General features: G+C 32.6%; 1 protein-coding gene across 2 annotated transcripts in view; it reads right to left on the bottom strand.

Annotated features, from left to right (window-relative positions):
* Nucleotides 1–20,204, bottom strand: part of LOC105251450 (mucin-5AC) — a 283,388-nt gene that overhangs the window by 260,506 nt on the left and 2,678 nt on the right. For both annotated transcript variants that reach the window (XM_025412182.1, XM_025412181.1), the window contains exon 4: nucleotides 5,125–5,299. In XM_025412182.1, the coding sequence (XP_025267967.1) occupies nucleotides 5,125–5,299 (175 nt within the window). The remainder of the gene's footprint in view (nucleotides 1–5,124; nucleotides 5,300–20,204) is intronic.

Here is a 20,204-nt window from a genome sequence, read left to right as displayed (position 1 = left end):
GTCTTCTTTTCTCGAGGACTAATTGACACGATTTTTATAAACTCCCCTCTAGCTATGAAGGGTGAAGTCTTCTTTTGTACTACCGCTAACACCTTCAACCTCAGACCCTTTTGCGAATGAGAATCGCTCTGTGGCTAAAGAGTACAACGATGTTGGTGCACAATTATTGTTTTCATACTGCGGAAAATATTAGAAGTGCGTAAAAAATATACTATGGACGCGTAAAAAAATCAACTCAAATAAATAAATAAATAAATAAATATATATATATATATATATATATATATATATATAAACAATAAAAAAATCTGTCAAATTCTGTTAAATAATCTTTTTACAGAAAAAGTTTGCCCTGAAAGGTAATAAAAAAGGGTACGTTGCTAAATAGTATCAGTGATCGAAATAATATTCCGGAAGCTTCTATTTTTAACATGGAATTTCGTCCCTTAAAGTAGCGCGACTAATTTAAAAAATTGTCTCGCTCGATCGCTCCGTTATAAACGCTTGATAAAATTTTTAACTGAGAGTCACTGTCGTAAATATAGGTACAGGGGTGAAAACAGGGTGCACATTCCAAAGCCTTGGATCTCTGCGTATCCTCGCGCATTCATTCATAAAAATTCACTCAACCGCGTGGCTACTCCCACCGAGTGAATTGGAGGGTTCGTTCCAACCCCGATCAACGTGACAGCCAGCTCGACAAAGTTAAAGGGTACTGTTCATCTTTTCAGGTTCCCTGGAGAGAATCGCTAACAGTGTCTTGCAAAATATAAAAAAATAAGTTTCCTAGGGAATAGGTCGAATGGCAATCATGATGAATGACAATCGTAATGAAAAATACAAGAACTCGGAAATGTACGTCCAAAAATTCGATATAACTTAACTGAAGATATATTTGATTATTTCATAAATTAATCTTTTCATCTAATTTGAGAAAAATAGGGAAAGAAAGAGAGAAAAACAGAAAGAGAGGGAATAGAATTAATTTTTCGTCAATAAAAATGCCATATGTTATCAATCGATTTACGGTTGTAGGAAATATAACCGAATATTGTTTTTACTATAATACGGCAGGTATAAAAGATACGAATCAGAGGTCGAAGCGAGGCAGACGGCCGTAAGTAATAAATACGCGTCCTTAAGCGGATTTGGGGCTGGCTTTCCGGTATTTTAACGCTGCGTTTTCCAACCTACCGTGAGATTAGCACATGCCCAAACAGATTTGTTTAGCTTTCTATAAACTTCTAGTAAGTAGTCAATTTTTTAACTATATATTTTCATCATCATAAAAAAATATAGTTAATCAATCAATAGTTTTTATTACGATATTGTCAATTAATTTAACAAATCAAGAAAATATTTGTTACTTTTAATTTAATTTATTTAAAAATCTACTAAATATCGTTGATTTTTAATTAAAATAAGGGTACTGTTCATCTTTTCCTTGCTTTCTTAATTCTAATGTTCACCATCATCGTATCGAGAATATAAAAGATTATCTCGTACGTCGAAAGAATATTATAGAGCCAGGATAAGGGTTCCCCTTTAAGAGAAACGGCTGCTCGTAATCGTAATCGTAACCATAACGATCATGAAAGTTGAGGCGCAGATTTCGACATTAATATTCGAGCGATGCCTGGGCGAAGACCCATGCCGTTAATAAAGAAATCACCAACGATTCCGAAATGACAGTCAGCCGTCGATTTCCCATAGCCAAGAAGCCGGGTTGATGGCGTTTTAACGTTACTGGCTACTAAAGTTGGGAGTATTAGGGTCAATTTCGATAACTTTAGGGTGACACTCGTTCTTATGAAAGTACTAAACAATATATGATCCCTAATCGCGCTTTCCATGACACGCTATTATAAGACTGAACATGTGATTAAACTTTTGGCAATAACGCAAGTCATATTGAATATGATCATGTACTTTTGCAATAAATAAAATTTACATTTGATGAGAGAAAGCAGGTAATGTCAAATATAAAGATAATTGTTTCAAATCAAATGCTTATAATATAATAAAAAATATAATAAAAAAATATTATGATTTTTCTATTCTTGCGAATAAATAAATATTTTAAATTAAATGCTTTTAAGATTTTAAAGATTTATAAAATTGAAATTTTAATAAAGTAAATACTTATATAATATACATGTTATATAAAAAAATATAATCTCTCATATTTGTTAGTAACTTCTATAAATTTTGCTAAAAAATAATATTTAATTTAAAATTCTTTACATTATTCTTTACATTAAAAAACAGTTTTAAAAATTCCATGTCTTTAAAAATTTAATTTTGCTACTTCGCGATAATAAAACATCATAATAATATTTTAATATATATTATAGACACATACACATTTTACTATTATATCTAAATGTTTACTGAAATATTGTAAAAGATTGAAACAATCTTAAGCAAGATATAACATTTAAATTCCAGGGGATTGCTCTGGTGGCACCCTCTATTCTACTAGCTTTTAACTTCATCTCTACTGAAGCTTCTCTTATTGATTTTTAAAAATATATTTCTAAAAATATATTTTTTCTTTCTTATGTATACATTTTTTGCTAATTTTATATATTTTGATGATTATGTCTCAAATTTTGATAAAAAATTATTTCACAAATTATAGTTTTTAAATTATTCTATACAAGCTGTCAAAAATATTAATTTTCATTAAGCAAATTATAGTAATGCATCTATGATAATTCAAGAATGAACATGATCATCCTCCTAGCTTCAATCTCAGCAAGGACTTTATCTTATTCAGGACCGTGCAGAACAACCCCTCGAACTCCTTCCCCTGATCCTTGCCGACGGCTAAATAGCTAACTTCGCACAACTATCCCAATAGATTATGATTATTGTGGAGGAAAGCTCTGATTTATGCAATTATCATAAATTCACCTCCCCCTGCCTACCATCTTGCGTATGTTCAAGACGCTTCTGCTGTAGTTCCATTCACAAGATTTCAATAGCAAATTATATCCCTGTAAAGTGCCCATCTCTACTTTTACGAAAGATATCTTTTGCAATTACATTTATCCTGTCCTCCGTTCTTTTCATACGTTGCATATTCCTTTCTTTAATTATAACTTAAACATACATTTTATGAAGAAAAAAAATAAGAGTTTTCGTTTATTGACAAGTAAATCGTTTATAATGTTAAGTTTAAATTATGATAATATAATTTCTGTAATAATACTCAAAGAAAATACCTCAAAAATCGATAATTTGTTTTCTATTTGTATTGATAAAATATTAATGTATTTAATTTGAAATAATTATAATAAATAATTATGCAAGGTTTGAAAAGCTTCTATTGCAATTATATATTTTCTATTTTTAAAAAAAGAATTCCCATTCCTTATGACGCTAAAGAAGAGCTCTACTTCCTCGGCAACTGCCTTTGTCGTATCGATTGAAACGACGTCGAGAAATTCCCTCAGCTTCATAGAATAAGCGAAGATATCTCGTTTATCGGCCGATAATGCAATAGCAAGTCGATAAGATAATCACTCAAGATAATAATACATTTTTCTCTTAATTAATTTAACAATAAAATATAAAAACTACTCAGCTATTAAACATAAACAATTATTATTAATAAAGAGCCATTAAAATAAATGATAAATTTGAAAAATTTTATATATCATCATCCGATAGTAATCCGATTAAATTATACTAAAACGATAATTATATTAAATATGTTCAACTGAGACATTTATGGAACAACGATCTTAGTCTAATTTCAATTAAACGTAATTAATAATATATCACAAAATTTGCATTATGCATCAATGAAAATTTTTAAGTATAAATATACTAATGATCTGTTGAGTCAAAACCATACGTCTCATATATAATTATTTGTGTTTTAGAATCATAATCATATTTAATTAAATATCGATTACAAAAATTAGAAACAGAAATTGTAGAAACATCTTTTTGAGTATTGAATCAAGTATATATAACTACTATATATATACTATAATCTAGTATACTGTATCTACTATAAATTTTGAAATTTCTTTTAAATGTATGCGCTTTTTTCTTGCAAAATAATATATAAACTTGTTGTCAATATATTAAATGAAAAATGTTATTTTAATTTAGATCATAAATTGAGATCTCATTAAAGACATTATATTTTAAAAAATAATTTGGTAATGTTATACATAATGCATAATTTCACTCGTATACTCTTTCCATAATCAATTTAGTCTTGTTTAACACGAATCATATAATAAGACCAAAACGCTATTAATAAGAATACAAGATCGTCAATAATGAAAGCAAATCTGAAAATAATCTCTTCCGCTGTGCAGCACGGATTCAAGCTTGCGTCGACATTTATACGAGTAATAACAATGTCCCATGTATGAAATGATCGATAAAAACAGCTACTGCGTGACAATGTGAAACGTCAGCGCTTTATGTCGTTACAATCATTTCGTTTTACGTTCCTCATAGATCTTTTCATGTTGCGGCAAATTTGAGGTATCCTTGCAAATTTCTATTTAAATTTGTCAGGTATAAAAGTCCAAGGATATAGGTAATATTAATGTCTTGTTGATAAATAATAATTTTAAAACCCGCTAAAATTATCTTGTTTTTCTCATCATGATTTTAACTTTGTCAAAATTCTTTAGATCACAATACAAATACAATTAGTAATCAATTAAAAAAACATTTAATTTTCTATTTTAATTCCAAGCAATGTGAACAATTAAAGAATATAAAACGAATCAATTTTAAGATTATGGATGAAAAACACCTCAGTACTGCAACAAGAAATATTTTTGGCAAAATTACTAATTCTCAATTTGACATATATGGCTGACAAGCTAATGCGATTATTCTGTGCGCAAAAATAAAATATGTCATATTGTCCTTAAAAAATAGAACAATCTTTCTTTTCAATTTCGTGTTAAACTCGATTATTCGATTATATAATTTTAGGATTTTAATAATTTCAATAAATCGTTTCGATACATTGTCAAAAATAACGTTGGGTGCATGCGAATTATACGCAAGGTTTACGCAATTTGATTGAGATTGTATTACTCGTATGTCTGTCGCGGATTATCCAAGAGTTATTCGTGTTCCACTTACCTTTTTCGGGGAGGGATGCAACACGGTCACCGGGACTTGGCGGAGGGTTGGCATGGACGGTGGCGATTGGGTGTGCTCCTTCGCGGGAAATCGTGGTAATTTCGACTCTCGGTTTGAAGGTAACTCGAGCAGATGTTGTATCGAGTGATTCTGTCTTGTTTTCCTGGACGCCATTCTGTCGACAAATAAATCCGCACTTTAATAATGATTCAACAACTTTTAAAGTAAAATATCTCCCATGTCTCAAATAATTAAACACGAATCTAGTATTATTCTCTGCAGTTACCTCTGCGAAACGTTTGTCATTCATAATTTAGTATATATATATTTGTTGCTTTTCTTTAATTTCAAAATCCAACCTGAATTTAGTCTGTTGTTATCCTTTATTAAATTAGAAAAATATCCAGAAGGAATATAAAATTTTAGTTCATAATGTGTAATGTTAAATATGTCAAAAAATAAATTAAATCTTATTTTACTTTTAATATGCAAATTTTATTTATAACGAAAATATGGTGAAACATATTACTATAATCACGCGAACAATCCGAATGTACCATGTGCGTAGACACCTTTTTCCAGGGGCGCAGAGGTACTGGATATCGGATAAAACTTTCGCATTTAACTTTTCCGTCCTGCTGGGGAAACGACCAACAAAGCTCATCACCGGAAAGTTTTCCGAGACAAGGATAGGTGAGAGGGAGATAGAAACGGGCGCGCATGCTCTCACCATAACGTAGTCGCGACCGTGATTTCGCCAACATCCGAACTCACAGACTATCCAAATATCGAACGTCCAGACTCTGATATTTACTGGATAAACTATGAAATTGTGTGTTGATGATTCTATAGTATACGAAAAAATATATCGGAAAAAATAGAAATAAAAAAAATAGTATAAAATATCTATATAAATAGAATAAAATATCTATCGCTATATAGAAGATAGCTCCATATTAATGCAATCGAAATCACCTATAATTAATGAGAAAGAATAAGAGTGCATTGATAATTATAGCATAGCCACATAATAGCACATACAGCTATTAATTATATATGTATATATTTTCATTTGTTTTGAAACAATTTTTGTTATTTACAGATTTTTCTAAACAATACGAGCTAAACGAATTTTATTAAAGTTTACAGTTTTAATTCTTGAAAACGTACATGTATCAAAAATTGGTAACGATCCGTAAAAGAATCTCTTTTCAACATAGATTAATACGACTTCCATAAAATCTACTTATGAAACACATCTCCGCTCTCACATACCTGTGCAAAAACTCCCCTAATACTGTCGAAAGTTTGTCTCTCTCACGTGTTTATGTACGCGTCATATCGCGCGTGTGCGCAAAAACACATTCTTTAACTGGCTTGTAAATTGGAAGCATGTGTACATACATCGGCGAGGATTACGACCGTGACCTTACCGAATCATCAACGAAAAAAGAAACAAGAATGTTTTTTTTAACTATCAATAACAAATCTACAAAAGTTAAGAATATCTCTCACTCTTTATACAAATCTTTTTATACATATGTGCATCTTTTTTACTTTTTCCCTCTCTTTCTTTTTTTCTATTATATATATATATATATATATATATATATATATGTATATAATATATACATCAGTGATATAAATTTAAAAAATTAGTTATTTAAAACAATTTTGTTTCATAAATACATAATCATCGATTCATTTTCTATTGATATAGAATCTAGTTTACAAATATATTAAAGTATTTAAAGTATATTAAAGTATTTAAAACAATACTTTAAAAATGATCTGTATGTTTCAGTCTTCTTTTAATTAAATAATAAATAAGAATTTATATAATAAGATGTCAAGTTTTGTGTAAAAAACTAATGCAATTCATTGAGATTAATTCTGATGCAATTCACAGTAGATATGCTGCAAATATAACCAGCTTTGATCACCCAGTTGCAACGACTGTTCGTGCCGATCGATTGGACGCATTCAGCCATAATGCATACATATATATATACATACATCTCTAATTAGTCGCTGATATCCGACAATGCTTGTAAAAAATTTTGAATATTAACTTTTACAACATATATGCTTTTAAAAGTCATTAATATCCGAAAATCATTCACATACATAGCCTTTTGACACATAAAGATCTTTTCTCTTTACAATATTTAATATTAAAAATTTAATATTGAAAGTATTATATTCATTATTGAAAAAAATTAATATTAAAAAAATATTTAATATTAAGAATATGTTAATGATATTTTAATTAAATATTTTAAATATAATAAATTTTTTAAATTAAGTTAATGTTGATTTTAAAGAAAAATTTTTATATAATTGTAATTTAATATTTTTTTATAATTTGTTCTCCTATTAGTCAAATATACTTTAGGTACTTCACAGGACCTGCATATCTGATTACATTATTGCATGTGACTCTACGTTTCGATTCACATATCGATAAATTATCTATAATCTTTTGATGAAAAATCGTATATACGTTAAATCATCGATTCTATGATAAATCACGCGGATAAATAGATTTTTGCAAGACAATATCTCTCAACCTTTTCCTACTTCCTTCCTATTTCTCCTCAATCGATTCGCCATAAACGTGCACCGCCCGTTACGAGCACGCTCTTCTGAACTTCGACCGATTTGAAACACGACCCGAGAATTAAATAAAGTGTGATCGATTACATCCGATAGATTCGTTTAACAGATTTCACAAGACAATTCACTAACGGTCTATTTTAGCAAATATTTAAACATGAAATATTTTATAGATATATTAAACTTTAAATGTTTTATATAAAACATATCTGCAAGCAAGCGAGCGAACTTTTTGTTTGTGGATTTTATTATTCAATTTTGAAAGAAAAATAAACAAAAAGTAAAATTTTATTGTCCCTTTGAAAGTTTTCAAAGTTTAATTCCTAAAAGTTTAATTCTCCTTATGTTTTGTAACTGATATTATAATTTGAATATTATCTAATTTTTCTAAAGAAATGTAATTAAAAAAAATTAATTATATAAATTAATTTTATTAGTCAAATCATCTGTAGATAAAAAAGGATTCAATGACAAGAAAGAAAGGAAAAGCTTAAAACATTTGTGTGATATTATTATATAATCCCAGATATCATACAGCATGAATACAGATGAATTATACAGCGAAGTATAATAATAGAATAACTCGACTCATAAATGTATGAGATAAATGCATTTAATCTTGAGTAAAATTTATTAAAAAAGAGAGAAAGAGACATTATATTAAATAAAATATAGATAATAATAAAAAATATTAACTAATTGAGCAATGATTTATATATTATATATTAACTAATTAAAGCAAAAGGTTTTTTTGTATGAAACTTTTGAAGATAATATAAAAATCAATAAATCTATCACAGGATATCCATTACAAAAATCTCTCAATTAACGAATAATATAATATAAGCAAACAAATGTTTAAATTATTAATTAGCCCCTATTTTGTAACATTTCTGTTTACACATTTCTGTTTCAATTCGGAATAAGTAATCAGATTTTGCTATATTCTCGCGTCTTAGATCAATTAGCAGGGGTAAAAGTAAAGAGGAAAAGAAGAGAGACAAGGGAGGAGGAGAGAGACGGGAGGATACGTATTTCAGTCATCCGACCAACTTTTGCAAGTTTAATGCCCGGGCGCTCGAGTAATTTAACACGACGAAATTAACTTTTCAGTTTTACCAAAGTTTCCTGGCAACTTAACCGCGTCTCCATCCCCTTCTCGTTCCTTTCACGTCGTCCCGCGCTTTCCATCCTCCCGGAATCCACTTCCCTACTCCCCCTCGAACCAACACGAAGACCCGGAACCAACTTTTAAAGCGCTCGTCGTGGTAACAACTGCGTTGCGCGGCGCTCGCTCCGCCGAACTATAATTCCACCCTTAAGACCTGAAGTTTACGACGTAAACTTCCCCACTCTCGCTGCTGCGAGAGGGCTGATGCCGATGCTGAAAGTTTGAGAGTGAGAGGCCGAGACTAAGAATGGTACCAAAATCATCGTCTTAGCCGAACGCTCGTATCGAACCGTCTAAAATTCATGACAATTAAAACTTGCATGCGCGTTTTCAAAATTAACACCTTTTTTATACATCTCATTAAACAGAATAATGATTAAATAAAATTTTTTGTTTAAACGCTATTCAATTTACACATGCACATTTTATAATAACATAGCAATCTACGAGAGATTGGAACAAGTTATTTTATAAAAATATAAGAGTAAGAAACAAGCATTTTATACTATATGTAGGAGCTACAACATTATATAAGTTAGAAATTGTATATTATAATTCTATACATGCTCATATGATGAGATTATTGGCAGCTATAATGCAAAACGTAACAAATCAAGGCTTACAAACAAATTAATAAGAACAAAACGTAATAATAAAAGTGCAAAATTATTCATGCGCGAAATGTGTTTTTATTTTATGCTGTAACTTTAAAGCAAATGTTTTCTCTTTTATTTTCTACCAGAAAATACTTTGGAATGTATAATTTATTCTTACGATTTCTCTTTATGCAAATCCTTATTGCATTTATAAATCATGTTACCGAAACACGATTAATCGAATAACTGGATATATCGAGATGATGTTCAACTCTTTCTCTCTCTTTTTCTTTAACGCAAACTAAGAGTCTTAGTTGATCGGGCATTCGATGTCTCATGCCAATACTTCTTCAACTAGTTTTGCGTGGCTATTATAGCCGCACGATTGGCTCTCCGTTACTTCCCATCCCCGACATCCGCAACTTCTCGACGATCTCTCGAATCTTTTCGCCGAGAGTCAGCACGACGACGACCACCGAGCGGATACCGAAGCTTGAGATATCGTCGCTATCGTTCATTCTAAAATGTCAGTTCTTCCGGCAAACAAAGACCTTTAACGACCTAGATTTTCCACTCGCATTTTTAGTAAAATTCGCCACAAAAATACTGCTCATGAAAAGCATGTATGAACGCATTATTGAAAACAAGAAACTGTGCAAAATATACGGATAACTATGACAGATTCATACCATCTATCGCGATGGAGAAATATACGACACGGAAAGTTACATTGTAATAAAGTTTCGGCATTCCGAACTTCTGAACAATATTTATGGAATACAAAAAAAAAAAGATTAGAAGAAAAAATGAGAACTATAAAATCGAGATAGTTGTGACTGACGGCTCATAAAAGAAAAAAATGTATTGATTCAACGATTTCATCTTTTATTACAAGTATCCGTTTCGCAACTTCTTCATAAACTTGTGATATAAAAGTATATGTGATATAAAAATTTTCAAAAGAATTACGAAGATCAAATTTATCCTTCATTAAAAACTTTCATACGAATTTTCATTTTCGAATCAATTTTGATGTTAAACTTTCCAAACTGTATCATTAATTATTATCGTTATTGAAATATATATCACACGTTATCATCTTTAATTAATGCATATTAATGTTTTTAAATAAGAGACTTCATATTTTATATTTAAAAAATTTTTAGTTAATATAAATCTTTTAAAAATGTTCAATTATAAAATAAGGGAGAAAATATATTATTTAAATTTCTTATCTATTATCAAATGTATTATATTTAAATCTTATTAATTTCACATTTCTCTTACCATCTTATATTATTGTTACATATGTATGCGTAACATGTTATTGTGCGGTGAACTAAAATGAAATAAGAAGAGAAATATGACTTATATGCAAAATAGCTTTTATGGAAATAGAAAAAAGCTACTTGTTATTTTCACCGTTCTGTTTCACGTTTTTTCAGTAAATGTATATATATTATTTTGTAATAAATTTATACGTATATAAATTTATAAACTGTTATATAATAAACTTCAAAATATATATAAATTTTTTAATCATACAATTTTCGTTTCCATTATTTGTTTAATATATAGCATTAATTTAAATAAACTATTAGTTCGTATAAATATTAATGAAAATCTCAAATATCAATAATATATATATATATATATATATATATATATATACATATATATATATATATATATATATATATAAAAATCGTGTTCCATGTATGTATATATTTTCAAGAATATATTAAATACATTTAAAGATAGAGAGTTTTTGAGGATCGATATCAATATAACATAAATTAAAGTTTAATTTGTTGATAAATAATAAAATAATTAAGTTAATTTGTGTGTGCAAAATATTAATATTAATAGATAATGAAAAGACTGCTTCTCTTTTTTGCATTTTTAATGAAAGATACAATCATTTGCATTCCTATACAAAACCTATGCACTTATTACTTTTAAGCTTTCAACATAAATAAAAAAAATATGTATCAAAATGTTTACATGCAATTAATGATTTTCGTTTCTATGACGCATTATTGTATTTCTTTAATGACTACATCATGGAAAGAGCGACAAAATTATGATGTACAAAGTTTGCCCGTGACAGTACGCCAATGTTTATGTAAAAAGATACAAAGCAAAATGAAATTAATTTACGGTTTGTGCTTTCCTGAAACACGACGAAGAAGAGAGACAACAGGAAACGACAAGGATTACGACGTAACTATCAACGACAATGTCGACGACGACGACGATGATGACGACAACGAGACGCACGCGCGTGGAATCAGGGTTGAAAGGCCTCGGACCACGCTCCGAGGATCTCCAAAAGCGGCCAACAGCCACTTGGTGGAATTCGAAGCACAATGCCAACAACGCGGAATTACACCGCGGGAGTCGGAACGATAGCGGCTTAATTAGTACCTCTCTGCATCGGCCGCTGTCACATGTGTACTAAACCGGAATTATCATTTGTGACATTTCATACGCGAAAGTAAAGAAAGCGCGGACTCTTTTTATGGTATTTTGCGCGCGAAGATAAATGTCTAACACGTAAATGTAAAGCAAGCAAAATAAGATTGAAAAGATGTCGGTGATATAATTGAAATGATATAATTCGACATAAAACTATAATTCTTTTTCTTTATATAAAAATTAAAATATTTTAAAATAAAATATTAAATAAAATATTAAAAATAAAGATATTTATTCGGTTAATTATTTTTTCAATGTAGAGTATATGCAGAGATAAAAAGATTAAATTAACATTAAAAGTATATTGAAATAAAATAGAAATAAAAATGTATTGAAATAAAAATAGAAAAAAAAGAGAAACTAAAAATGATTAAAAAGCTTATTTATGAAAGTATATGCGATATATTATATCATATGAAATATAAAAATATAAAATAAATATGACAGTTGAACTTATAAGTAAACGCATTAAATATAATAAAACATCAAATATTTTATATAGAATCATGTGTGTGATAAGAGAATATTATATAAAAGATCACATAAAAATTCTATAAATTATAAAAGTATATAAAAGTTCTATAAATTATAAAAGTATATAATCGTATATGGATCTTGATTATGATGGTTATTACGTAAATTAATGGTCCATTTATGTCTGCTTTTTACGTCAAGCATGCAACGTGTGTGGTGTGAATTAGAGATCAGGATGAGGGGGTTTCGGTTTCCGATAGATTCGCTCAGCTAAAAGAGAAGCGCAAAAGTTTTCGACGCTCGCAAAACTTTCGAACGTGCGACGGGTTGGTATTGGTAAGTGAAAGGGGTTCCCTCGCAGAGGATTAATCTCGCATTGAGTCTGCGCGCACGGAATCCCGATAATCAAAAGCGTTGATACTCTCACAACAAGCATTATATAGTCGGGCCAGCAGACGATCAGCTGACCTGGCTTTACTCCGGCATAGATATAGCATTTTGCCGATTTCCATACAATTGCATTAATTACTACGCAAACATATTTCAATTTGACAAAAACAGAATATTTGTGCAAAGTGAGATCAAGAGTAATTTAAAAATTGACAAGATACAAAGTTGTCAACTTTCATACCAATAGTGATTAGCATAAATGTTTAAGTGCGCAGATACAATATATTGTCAAAAATCTATTATCTCTCTCTAAAAAAAGAAATAAAATATGTATGCTAAAAAACGTGCAAGACACTGGTAAAACTACAATCAGTTTTCAAATTGTTCAAACAGTTATCAATAGAAAGACACGTGACATAGGAGAACAATCATCAAGTTGGACGATAAGATCCACAGCATGCGATACACGACGCAAAAAATGTTAATTCGCAACTCCTCTACCCATCACCGACTAGCGTTTTACTTCTAATAATAAAAACGAATAATTCATATCTCGAGCATTCATACCTTGATTAAATTTCGCGATGCGCCAAAGTATCCGCGCGATTTACACGTTATCACGTCTCGCACATCTCCGAACTATCGGAGGATCCACGCGACTACAACAAGTCATCTCACGACAATCGTATCTCGCGTCGTGCTCCACTTTACTCATCCCTTCAACCCAGCACGCGACACGTTTATCGCTGGCACGCGTTCTCTGGCGTTACCGACAGAGCAAACTCGTTACTAGGTTCTACTGAAAAGGGATGCTAGCGAAAGCGCACAGGGGTGATGAGCGATCGTCGCTTCTCCCCTCCGTTGGGCGCGCGCGACCCCTCTTCACCCTCTTGTCGTTTCTCGCAGTTTCCAGGATCTCCGGAAAACTTTGCTGGAAAGCGGCAGGCGGCAGCGGCCGGGTGGGGGTTGGCGAATACATACGGGGTAGGTAGGGGAAACGCCGTTCTCTCCGTGCCGCCGAGCCACCCCCTCATACCCCCCGTCCATCCTTTATCTGCCTCTGTGTGTAAGCATGAACGCGGTAAATAAAAAAGTTTCATGTCACTCTCTCGCGAATTCGTCGGCAATGCGCAGGCACCAACATGGTCGCGCACTTCGCGAAACTTTGTCGAAACACCTACAGATTATCAAACAACAGCTACGAAAGAGCGTTTACTCACGAAGCAGCGAGGATAGTTGGGAAGAAACTAATATTCTCGGATGAAGAGCGAATTGCAGAGAATACTAAGCGCGTTCCCCTTATTAATCGTCAAAGTGTTCGTTTGAAAAGTACATTTTTGAAATAATAGTTAATTGCTCCTGCCAATTATATAATACAATTGCGCAATACTATTTTGACATATAGTTTAATGCACATGTATGTTACGCGAATATCGCGCAAACAGTTTGCCATATATTTGATTATCAATAATTAATAAAATTTATAATTGTCAAATTATTGATGCGTAATTATAATGAGTAAATTATACAGAAATTATACAGGAAGACCGATTATATATGTGGAGAATCATAACGATAAGCGCATTCGACTATTTTTCCGCTATTAAGAATTTAATCGGGAATCTTGAGAGACAATAGCGCTCGCGCATGAAGCACGTGGCGGATGTTTAGAAAAGTGCTATCGTAGTAATGGAGCGGAAGCACGCGCGCGAGTCGCATTCGATGGGCGAACCAAGGAGAACGAAACGGTCGGTCCGCTGAACATGGAGCGACAAGCGCATATACGATAGTTTCTTTCCGATTGTCGGAAACTGTCTACTCGTGGTACGGTAGCCGTACCTGGTTGCCTGCCGCCTGCCCTCGTGGGAGTCAGCTAAGGGAAATCAATATCTCACTAGGGGTAGAGAACACGAGGAAGAGAGAGATGAGGAGTAGGAGCAACGAGAGTAGGAGCCGGTAAAGGTGGAGAAGGAAGATGAGGAGAAGGCGGAGGACGCGCGCGACCGAAGAAGGAGAAGAGGAGACGAGGACGCGGTGGAGGGTGGTCGCGCGCTCGTCGACCTCGCTCGCTCGCTCGCGACCCTCCGCGGCCGTAGTGCCACGCGTGAACTCGACCGCCGCGGTAGCACGCGTGAACCCGCGCCAGCGATCCCGACCACCCCCTCGCGTACCGGTCAGTAGTGACGAGTCACGGCGGTCAGGCTTCTGCCGTTGATAGCGCGCGCCCACGTGTGTCGTCCTCCTTCAGCGGGACACTACGCCACTACGCGCACGCTCTTATGTACCCTCTTGCGCGCGTACCCCTTACGTAGGACGGAGCATAGAGGTACACACGTTAGCCCGCGTGTCACGCGAGCGTGCACCCGGGTGGCCCGCGCTCGTTCCAAACCTGTCGGCCGCTTAGCGGGAACTGGAGACGAAAACCTTGCCTCCGCATCGCGTTGCCGTCCTCCGGACTCTCGCTCCAAACTCTCTCTCTATCCCGCTGCTCTCACCCTCCGCGCTCGATTCACCCCCAACTTTCTCCCTGGCCCTCTTTCTCGCTCGCCGCGCGTTCTCACACTCCGCGCGCACACCGCGCGTTTCTCGACGAAACTTTCCCGGCGCGTCGGGACACGCCGCTCTCCACCACTACCATCGCCGTCGCCGATGGATGCCGTCGTTTCCCGCTACCACTACCACTATCCGCCGCGATCACCTTCGGCGCTTCCACGTTTTACCAGTAGCGACCCGACGATGTGTTGCCTACGGCGCGTCTCCGCCGAACTTCCCTCTTCTTTCCAGATCCGAGAGCCCCTCTTTCTCCCCCATTTTCCTCCTTTCATTCCAATTCCCTCCCCTCGCCCGCGCGGAGCGTGCCACCCTTTCCTCCGCGTATATCCTGTGCGCGCTTCCTTCTCCGCTTCTCCTTCAAGTTTCGTCCAACTTTTTCCACCCAACCCCACCGCCGCTCGAGTCGACGACGACGCTACCGCGACATAAGCTGTATATATCCCGCGCGCGCGGCTCTTTCCACCCTCCTATCAACCATTCTTCTCTCTCTCTCTCTCTCTCTTTCTCTCTCTCTTTCTCTTGCTCGCTTCTTGCCCTGGGGATGCACACTATGTACTAACATACGCAACTCGTGAGCCGCGAGGCAAACTTTGGTAGCGCGACACGCTCGCGACGCAATCCGATAGCTAACAAGAATACAGCTCAGCGCTGACACGCTTTGACTTTAATGGACCTCGTATGTGTTCTCTGTAGTACACTATAAAATATCTAATAATATACGTATTAAGATACAATCACTTCAAATATTCAACTTTTAAAACTTGTTTTTCCGCATACATACACACATACATAGTTATTTGAAGATTAACAATATTGAAAAAGAATGGTTACGATTTAAACGGAATGAATTATTAGTTTGAACCAACTTTTTTTTAATGTATTATTTCGTTGATCCATTGATTACATGCAATTTTAATAGCAACGAAAAATGATTGATTTCATCAAACTTTTATAAAACTTTTTATAAAAATATTATATTTATATATAGCTCTTCATATATATATATATATATATATATATATATATATATATATAAATCCCTATAAAAATAATACACATTACAAACAAACATTAATAATTATTATATGTACGAGAGAAAAGGGAGAGAAAAAAGAAAGTCAAAGATAATTATAGTATAAGTGCAAATAGCATGATTACTCCTATTTATGTAACATCTTATTACTCTCTACTTTAAATTTTAAATTCGAATATCACAACATGATTGCCTTGCAAATGCTATATAATTATAGATTTATACAGTCAGAGATTGAAGTGAACTTCGATTCTGCTTAGTTCTTAAGCTTTTAGAAACTGACTTTCCAAACTTTTTAAAATCCGATTAAATTTGATAAGAATTATTTAAGTAAAAAGAAACTTTTGCCAAATAAATTAATTCGAACTAATATTGATCGCAATAGTTACGTAAGAGCTTTATGCGCCGAGGTTTCTAAAGTATATGGCCTGCAGTCATATGCAACATATAAAACCGATTCGCCAATCGATCTCTAATAATACGACTTTCAATTTTAAAATTGGCAAATCAAGTGTACGTTGAAACGATTTCAAAGAGAAAATATAATTATTACCAATTAAAACAGACGCGACAATCTTGCTATGAGATACGACACCATTGTAAAATAATTGCGTTGATCTCGAGCATTCTTCAGTAAATATTGACGATTATGCGAGGTGAAATATTGCAAAAAATATCGCGACACAAAGCATACATATTCATCCATAATAAAATCTAAATAGGAGATATAATTGGATAGCGATTCTAAAATCAATCGAGAGAGATATTTAAACTCTAGGCCACAAAGCCAACACCTCCGACGGAATTTTCCCGTATAAATCATAATGCGGCAAACTTCGCGAGTTTAACCGTCTGTGTCATGGAAAAGAGGAAAGGGGTGGGTGGACCGGGCGAGGTGCGCGCTTTAAGCAGCGGCACGCTTCAACGCGGGGGAGAGAAGGATGGAAAACGGGGATGAGCGCGCGGCCGGACGTCGCGACGCCTGCGTCAATCTGCGATTCATTGCCCTGGCAACCGCTGTTCTCCCTACAGGGTGTTCTAATTCTAACGCGTAATCGTTTGTAGTGGGATTTTTATTTGAAAAGATTTGATTTCAAAATTTCGAGACGATAATTTTCGAATTATTATAATAATTAAACATAATTAATCAAAAATAATTAATTGTTATGTATATATTTCTCTCGCATAGTGAGAAAGAGACAAATTTTAGAAAACACAAATAATCATTTTTTTACTATTTTAAGAAAATTAATATAATAGAATCTCACTTCTCAAATCATTATTTAACAACATATTAAGTGAGTTACTACATTTGAAAGTTTAAGTGTAACGAAAAGGTAAGTTAATTTAATTTTTATTCTAAAAAATTGCAATAAAAATTTGTCAGAAAGCACAATTTTGCTATGTGATATGATCAGTTTAAACATGTACACACTTTACATATATATATATATATATATATATATATATATATATATATATCTTTATTCATCCACTTGCTCTTTCTCAATCTTTTATTTTTATATCACTCGGAAATCTTCTTTTCCTTCTTATACGAATTTCTTTTTCCGTCCTTCCTTTCTTTCTATTCCTTTGTTTCTGATATCGTTATATCATAGAAATGGGCACAGCTTCAAGAAAGTCGGCAATGTAACAAGTGGATTTTGTCATTTCCGCTATCATTGGCACTTCTAATTCGAGCGACAGAAAACAATCACTAACGATAACGATTCCTTTTCGAGTTATTATATGAGAATAGAAATGATTATCCGATTCACTATATCAATAAAATAATTTTCTCAATATTACTTTCAATTTAAGATAGATATTATATAGCAAAATTAATAAATATTTTTTATTAATGTAGCATACAAAATTATGCTCTAAAAGATTTTTATTTAGTATGCAATGGATTGTAATCTATTTAATGATTACTGTTGGAAGTTTATTCAACAACCTATCCTACATATGTATACATACATGTTATGCTATCATCAATTTTCTCACTAAGATTAGATTTAGATAGATCTGATCTAACTCCTAAAAGCATTGACCTGTTGCCCCGGTTTATATTAGTGAAATGTGACAACACATTTCACTAATATAAAATTAATTTTACAAGAAATGAAAGAAGAGAGAGAACTCTCTGTCTCTCGAAAGTCTCTTTTTAAAATTCCAGCAAAAATTTAAAAATGGACATTATATAATATTTTTAAATTAAAATTATTTTTAATTTTAATTAAAATCAAGAATTTTAATGAAATAATTAATTTATTTCTCTGTATGATTTTGATTTTCAAAGTCTATTTACTTTAATAGTATTTTCGTATAAATAATTAATTAAAATTTTAATACAGCGATATTTTTTACATTAAACAATGAATATTACAATTATTTCTAAAAAAGTATTATGTATCTTTCATCCGTCAATATTAATAATCAATAATTTATTAAAAGTATTATCATAATCGATATATCCAATATAATATAAGAACATAAATACAGAGTTAATTTGTACATAAAATCAAGAGCTTGTTTTTAGGACCAATATATTCATTGATTTTTTATAATCAATTGTTTAATAAAATTATTAATTTTTAAAACCGATTTTTAATCGATAACAATATTGATTCAAAACAAATCTCTGATTTTACATATAAATTTTCTATCTTTATATTTTTATATTATATTGGACATGTCGTTGATAAAAATCTAGCAATGCGAGCATAAGCGTTTGTCACATTCTTTATAAATTTCACGAAAAATGTTTCCATTTCGATTTGCGGGTTATATCCGATTTAACTACTACGTTCCGCTATCATCGATAAAGGAAACTAGTTCTCCTTGGTCGTAGATAAAGTTCTCGATGTCATAATAAAGTTCTGACTCTCCAAATGGCACCTATATTCGTAATAAATTGTTCTTGCAAAGTTTCTGAAAGGCGAGCTACATAAATAGTCGCGCGGACAGTTTCTACCCCGCGTGCGCTCCTTTCTCCGTCTTTTGCCGACGTCCATATCCACCCCCGTCATAGAACCCGCTATACTACTCTTAAAGATGTTTTTCATTGCACTTGTACGCACAGAATCCGATCGATGCGACTGTTTCGCTCACATCCCCGCCGAAAAGCCATCCCTTTTCGCATTTTCTCCTCTACAAACAGGATCTTCCAGAACGAACAATACTCGTTTTCCCGCTACCTTTCCTTACGAAAATCTCTTTTATCCTACTCCTTCTTTAACTTCTTATTCTCATTCTACGATAACACGCCAGCACCTATGGATTCTACACGCGCAATGTCGTTTCAAACTTTATCTCACTTTTTTTCGCAACCGAAAAGGAACTCACGAAACTATCTATAATTTTTCCTTTATAAAAGCTCAAACTATCTTTCTTCTATTTGGATATAGCCATATCTATTTTTAGATAATTCTAATATTACATCGCTTCCGTCTTTATTTCAAACAAATTTCTTTTAAAGAAAATCTTTTTCAAATTCGTTTTAACGAAAATCTTTAATTATTGGCTATTAATTTATTATTAATCAAATAAAAGTTATTTTTTATTTGCTAGATTTCGATATGATACCGCGTTTTTTTTTTAAGTTATCACATTTTTAGAGTTATTATGTAATTAATAAAATTATTTGACTATTTCCCTTTATCGATATTTTTAATTAAAAAAAAAATTCCAAACTGTTTTTCGTGACGATTAAAAATGACTACCAATTTATATGAAATAATCGTGCAAACTTTGATTTATAAATCAG

Source organism: Camponotus floridanus, unplaced genomic scaffold (genome assembly GCF_003227725.1).
Source record: "Camponotus floridanus strain SB8 unplaced genomic scaffold, Cflo_v7.5 scaffold49, whole genome shotgun sequence".
NCBI classification, from domain to species: Eukaryota; Metazoa; Arthropoda; class Insecta; order Hymenoptera; family Formicidae; genus Camponotus; species Camponotus floridanus.
The sequence above is the reverse complement of the archived record's forward strand: the minus strand, read 5'-3'. Positions and strand labels throughout refer to the sequence as shown.